Source organism: Colobus angolensis, unplaced genomic scaffold (genome assembly GCF_000951035.1).
Source record: "Colobus angolensis palliatus isolate OR3802 unplaced genomic scaffold, Cang.pa_1.0 Scaffold80, whole genome shotgun sequence".
NCBI lineage: Eukaryota > Metazoa > Chordata > Mammalia > Primates > Cercopithecidae > Colobus > Colobus angolensis.
The window spans coordinates 12,707,514-12,713,513 of record NW_012121821.1 but is presented as its reverse complement, the minus strand read 5'-3'; the positions used below and the strand labels follow the sequence as shown (position 1 = coordinate 12,713,513).

The 6,000-nt window shown below is 45.8% G+C and overlaps 1 protein-coding gene across 2 annotated transcripts in view; it reads left to right on the top strand.

Annotated features, from left to right (window-relative positions):
- The first annotated feature begins 2,792 nt into the window (after positions 1-2,792).
- Positions 2,793-6,000, top strand: part of NAP1L1 (nucleosome assembly protein 1-like 1) — a 38,886-nt gene continuing 35,678 nt past the window's right edge. The window contains exon 1 of one of the 2 annotated variants that reach the window (XM_011929368.1): positions 2,793-2,910. In XM_011929368.1, coding sequence (XP_011784758.1) covers positions 2,817-2,910 — 94 coding nt within the window. In that variant the 5' untranslated portion in view covers positions 2,793-2,816. Of the gene's footprint in view, positions 3,266-6,000 lie in introns of both variants that reach the window. The other variant, XM_011929369.1, reaches the window with a different exon arrangement.

The window sequence follows — 6,000 nt, the reverse complement described above, 5'->3', positions numbered from 1 at the left end:
GCTCACACCTGTAATCCCAGCACTTTGGGAGGCTGAGGCAGGCGGATCATTTGAGGTCAGGAGCTCGAAACTAGCCTGACCAACATGGTGAAACCCCATTTCTACTAAAAATACAAAAAAATTAGCTGGGCGTGGTTGCGCATGCCTGTAGTCACAGCTAATCAGGAGGCTGAGGCAGGACAATCGCTTGAAACCCGGAGGCAGAGGTTGTAGTGAGCCGAGATCGGTGCCACTGCACTCCAGCCTGGGCAACAGAAAGAGACTCCCTCTAAAAAAAACAAAAAAAGCTCAAAGGTATCTTCAGGTCAGTCACCTTCTATCCCTTTTCTCATTATATTTTCTTTATAGTTTTCATTTATCAATTATTTATTATTAAGTGAAATTGTTTTACTAATAAAATATTTTATTAGTAAAATTATTTCATTGCTAATCGTTTGCCTCACTTCACTAGACCATAACTTCAATAAAATCAAGAACCTTTTCTTTCTTACTAAATGCTGTATTTCCACAGTCCGAAGTTGTGCCTGACATAAATATTTGTCGAATGAATGCATAAATGTCTGCCCTTCCCTGGACTTTAATTCAAAAGACTATATTAAAAAGGCATGCATTATTAGAAATTTTTTATTGTTTTAGTTTCTTAGATTGGCTAGGATACACTGAAAAAAGAAGAGGAAGCTGGAGAAAAGGGGGAAAGAGCATATCCACTGGTAATGATAACACCTAAGTTATAGAGGTTGGCAGGGGGTGGTGGTGAAACCTAAAAAATCAAGAGCCTTCATGGGTGAAGTGCCAAAAATTGGTGAGGCTCTCTGGTGTAGGATAAAAACCATCACAAAAGCTAACTTCTCAATTTTGTCTCAGAAATTCTGCTACCGTAAAGATTTATGGAAAGAAAGTGAAAGTTATTTAGTTCATTTTAATATGCTAATTACCTTGCATTGTGCAAAGCTTTGATTAAAATGCAACATTCCTGAAGTTCTCATTGAAATTAACGTGTCAAATTTATGTTCAAACTGAGCACTGATCTACCTTGTTTATGTATAGTGGATTCTTCCAGAAGATCCATTATTGATGCTATTACGCTCCTTGTTAGCATTACATCAGTGTTGAGAAGGGTGTATAGGAACAGGCTATGAGAACAACAAAGGAATTGTATATGAAAAACAAAAATGAATGAATAAACAGAGGCATCTGCAGTGTAGAGTGGGAAAGGCAATTAATTTCAATGAGGTTCTGGAGCGCCAAGGAAAACATCGTATCCTCTCAAATGGAAGATACAGTTGCTAAATGTGTGGATTACAACAGGGGATTCTAGACAGTTTGAAGTTTCAAGAAATGCAAGATTTAGAGAACAGGTTCTCAAACTTTGTAGTCTTAGGATTCCTTTACACTCCTTTAAAAGTTGAGGACGACCCCAAAGAACTTTTATGTGCATTATTGATACTGATACTTATGTCAGAAATTAAAAGTGAGAAATATTAAGAGTATTTCATTTAAAAACAATAAAGCAATCAAATATTAACAAAAATAATTTTTTATATGAAAAATAGGCCCAGCACGGTGGCTCACGCCTGTAATCTCAGCACTTTGGGAGGCCGAGGCAGGCAGATCACGAGGTCAGGAGATCGAGACCATCCTGGCTAACACGGTGAAACCCCGTCTCTACTAAAAATACGAAAAATTAGCCGGGCATGGTGGTGGGCGCCTGTAGTCCCAGCTACTCGGGAGGTGAGGCATGAGAACGGCTTGAACCCAGGAGGCGGAGCTTGCAGCGAGCTGTGATCGAGCCACTGCACTCCAGCCTGGGTAACAGAGGGAGACTCCCTATTAAAAAAAAAAAAAAAAATACGAAAAATTAGCCGGGCATGGTGGTGGGCGCCTGTAGTCCCAGCTACTCGGGAGGCTGAAGCAGGAGAACGGCTTGAACCCAGGAGGCGGAGCTTGCAGCGAGCTGTGATCGAGCCACTGCACTCCAGCCTGGGTAACAGAGGGAGACTCCCTATTAAAAAAAAAAAGAAAAGAAAAGAAAAAAGAAAAACAACTACTCCCTCTTGCCCCCAAATCGAGTTTTTGCAAATCTCTTTAACGTCTGGTTTAACCGCAGATGACTGGATTCTCCTATCTGCTTCTATTTTCAGTCTGTTTCCTTATCACATGTCACATAGCCTCCGGAAAACCCCACTGTACACTTGTGAGAGAATGAGAATGCAAAAGGCAGTCTTGACATTAATATGGAAATAGTTTTGACCTTCCTCTTGAAAGCGTCTGGGGACCCTCAGACCATATTCTGAGAACAACTTTTTGAGTTAATATTAGTCAATTCATCATCACTTGAAAATTAGTTATGAGGTTTTACAAGCCTGAGGATTTAATGCGATGTACTTTTTCAGAAAGATGAAACAACGGACATACTGAATGTCCCCATTATGACGCATCCAGAGAATGCACAAATATGCCATTTTCATCCGTCAAAAGAACTGAAGCCGAACTGAGGGACTGTACATCAGGTACAAGTATGTGGCGGGGTGATGGGGGCTAAGGATGACGAGCACCCCCTAAAGGTGCGGAGACCCGCTGGCATAGGAGAAGCAAAACAGGCAGAAGAGGCCGCCGAAGTGGTCTAGAGGAAAAAACTGTTTTTCTTAGGCGGGGAGGGAAAATGGTTACCGGGGGCCGGCGAGTTGTAGGAATTAGGCCCTGACAGGGATCGCCCGCCGTCTAGGCTGCGGCGAGAGAGGGACAAGGCGACTAGCGCCCGCCCTCAGCATTCCCAGCACAACGCCGAAGGGGGCGGAGCGGGCCGGGCGCCGGGCATGCGGGCCAGGCCTTCCCTACAGCTGATGGGGTTGAGATTTCCTTTCCGGCTCAGCGGGGAGAAAAGAGATGGTGGGGTGCTTAACAGAGAAGGTTAGACACCGGCGGGAACCGGAGGAGCCCAAGCGAGGCGCCTGGGCCTCGGGGCAGCAGGAGTCCTCGGCTGGGGTATGGAGGTCGCGGGGGAAGAAGGACGGTTCAGTTGCTAGGCAACCCGGCCTGGACCCGCCTCTCGCTCGCGTTGCTGAGAGACGACAAGGCCGGGGGGAGGGCGGCGAGAGGGCCCTACGTGCTGACGCTAATTGTATATGAGCGCGAGCGGCGGGCTCTTGGGTCTTTTTTAGCGCCATCTGCTCGCGGCGCCGCCTCCTGCTCCTCCCGCCGCCGCTGCCGCCCTGAGTCACTGCCTGCGCAGCTCCGGCCGCCTGGCTCCCCATACTAGCCGCCGGTAACGGATGGGGGCCTGGAAGGGAAGGGGGAACGTAGTTTTGGCTGGGCGGCCTGCGCAGATGGGAGGGCCGGAGAGATAGAGGGACTGGGAGCCGGGAGTCGGGGCCGCTGGCCGCCCGGGGCCTCCGGGGTCGTCCTGTGAGGTCGGACAGGACCGCAGAGTCCGGACCCCGGAGCCTGAGAGGGGCCTTGGGGCCGAACAGCGCTTTTATCTGGGACGGCTGAGGCGACGTAGGGGTTGGCGCGGCCTGGCGGCGTGAGGTTCTCTGAGCTCCACCGTCTTCTCCGCGTGGACCGGAGCGAGGCCGCGGTGACGCCCGGGTGCCCTGCGAGTCGGCTGCGCCGCGGGGACCGGGAGGCCCCCGGCGTACGGGCCGGGTCGAGTGCAGAGCCGGCCGCCTCTTCGACACCCCCCTGCTTTTCCCTCAAAAATAATACCAGGAGGGAGGCCGCTGGGAGGTGAAAGAACGGCGGAGGCTGCGAATTCCGACGGGAGGGAGGGGCTGTAGAGGGACGAGGCCCCGAGGCGGGGAGGGGGCGGGGGAGACTGCGACGCTCCCGGGCTCTCCGCCCACTGGGGGCGGCCGCGCGGGGAGGGGAAACCCCCCGGCGGCTTCCCTCCGCACGTGGTAATGGGCTTGGTGGCCACCGGCTGGGCCTGAGTGAGACCCTTGCCCTTGGGCTATCCTTACTTTGAAAGTTGTAGAGACGGTGGAACGTGAAAAGGGAGAGTAAGCTAGTAAGCCCTGTCCCTGGGTTTCAAAACTCTTCCCTGCTTCTCTTTGGTCTTAATCTTTTTATTGGTACCGGAGATTGTGGATGTTAGCTGATGATGAGGAAGGGCCTCCACTGCTAGTATTTTAAAAAGTTAAGGCGTATCTAGCGCTTGTGTTAACTGTTATTAGCAAAAGGTTGTTGTTGTGTTTCCCAGATACAGTTAGATGGGTGTCTTGATCAGGAATTTTTATTTGGGGAGTATTGACCCTAATCGATCTAAACCCCTAAACCAAGCTTGTCCAACCCGCGGCCCAGGACGGCTTTAAATGTGGCCCAACACAAATTCATAAGCTTTATTATTATTATTATTTTGAAAAAGCTCGTCAACTAGTTAATGTATTTTACGTGTGGCTCAAGACAGTTCTAATGTGGCACAGGGAAGCCAAAAGATCGGACCACCCCTGCAAACGGTTCTTAGATGAAAATAAAAAGTTTGACCCTTTGTGACTTTAATTGTTCTTGGCTTTCTTATAAATTAGTTCGTTTATTGAAATCACTAGAGTAAGATACTTAACTGGTTCCTTTTTAAGATGGGAGGTGGGATGGAATGAGGTGTTAGTATAAACTTAGCCAAGTTTGTAGCCTGCAACGTTGTCAATGAACCCCACTCCCCTAAAGATCTCGGGGATGGCAGTGTAGGGAGGCTGGGACTGAGGTCCTATCTTGGAAGGCTAGACTTTGAGAGTACCAAAAGGATGAACCGGGCACAGGATGTCCTCAAGGAGCCCCTATTTGAGACGGTCACTGATCAGTTCTGAAACAATTACATTTTAAAAATATCGCTGCTAACATTTTAAGATATCTCACTGCTGCGTTTAAAAATTTACACTGCTTCCCTGGTTTCAGAAGAGCTGTAAAATGAAATTTGGCCTTTTGAAAATAGGTGGATTCAAAACATCTTTGGAAACGGGTATCTGGGTCCTCTTTTTTTGGTCAGCTTAAATTAACACTCACTTTGGAGTTAATGGAATTAACTCACTTAAATTAATATTTACTTTGGAAGTAATACACATGACCTGTGATTGAATAAGGGAAAAACCTTTTACGTATGGGGTACCATTTAAAAAGTCGAAGGGAAATAAATGACATTTACAGTTATTTTCAAGGCACTCTTGTGTTTCAAGCTTGTTTGAATTGCCCAAGTTTAAATAAATGGCCTAAATCTATAGTTTAGTTCTAAGAATACTATCCTTTGGAGAATATGTGGAACTAAACCCTGGTAGGTGGACTTGGACATCTTCTATCATAAAACCTGACTTTCATAGATTCTCTTTCCAAGTCAACATTATGTTAATAAATAGAAATTTAGAAGTTTTCAGTATACTGATTTGAATATCTTTCTAAATTTTATCTGCTAGAAAGTACCTATTTTTATATTAGGCCCATTGATTTGCAGAATTATAAAGCTAATACCGAATATGGTAAATTACTGCACTTGGCCTTTAATGAGATTTTTGAAAAGAATACTTGTACCATGACGAATGTAATCCAAAGTGCCATCTCTTTTTATTCAGCTTGCTCCTGTTGGCTCCTGGTAACTGAGTTGATTCTAAGTTGCTGAAAATATGTTAAAAACTAAGGGTCTTTTTGTAGAAGGGGCTACAGAAGCAGTATCTGTTGGACTTAAAAGATCTGAAGATGTCAAAATACAGTATTTTATTTGTTTACTTTTTGGTTGTAAATTTGAAACGAAGGATTAGAATGAAACCTCATCAATATCAAAATATTAATGATCAATGTATTCAGATCTTCAAGTTTAATCAAACCTGTAATTACTTGTGTTCTCAGTTTATTCTTTGGGTAACTATCTGGCACCTGTATGGACATGTATCTTATGAGCAAAAGAGGCAAATTGGTTGCTTAGATGTGAAATGTTAAATTGTGATGAGAGCTGTGAAGGAAGAAAAAGGTAAAGGGGGCATAGAGTAATACAACGTTTGCACAAAGGAACCTGTT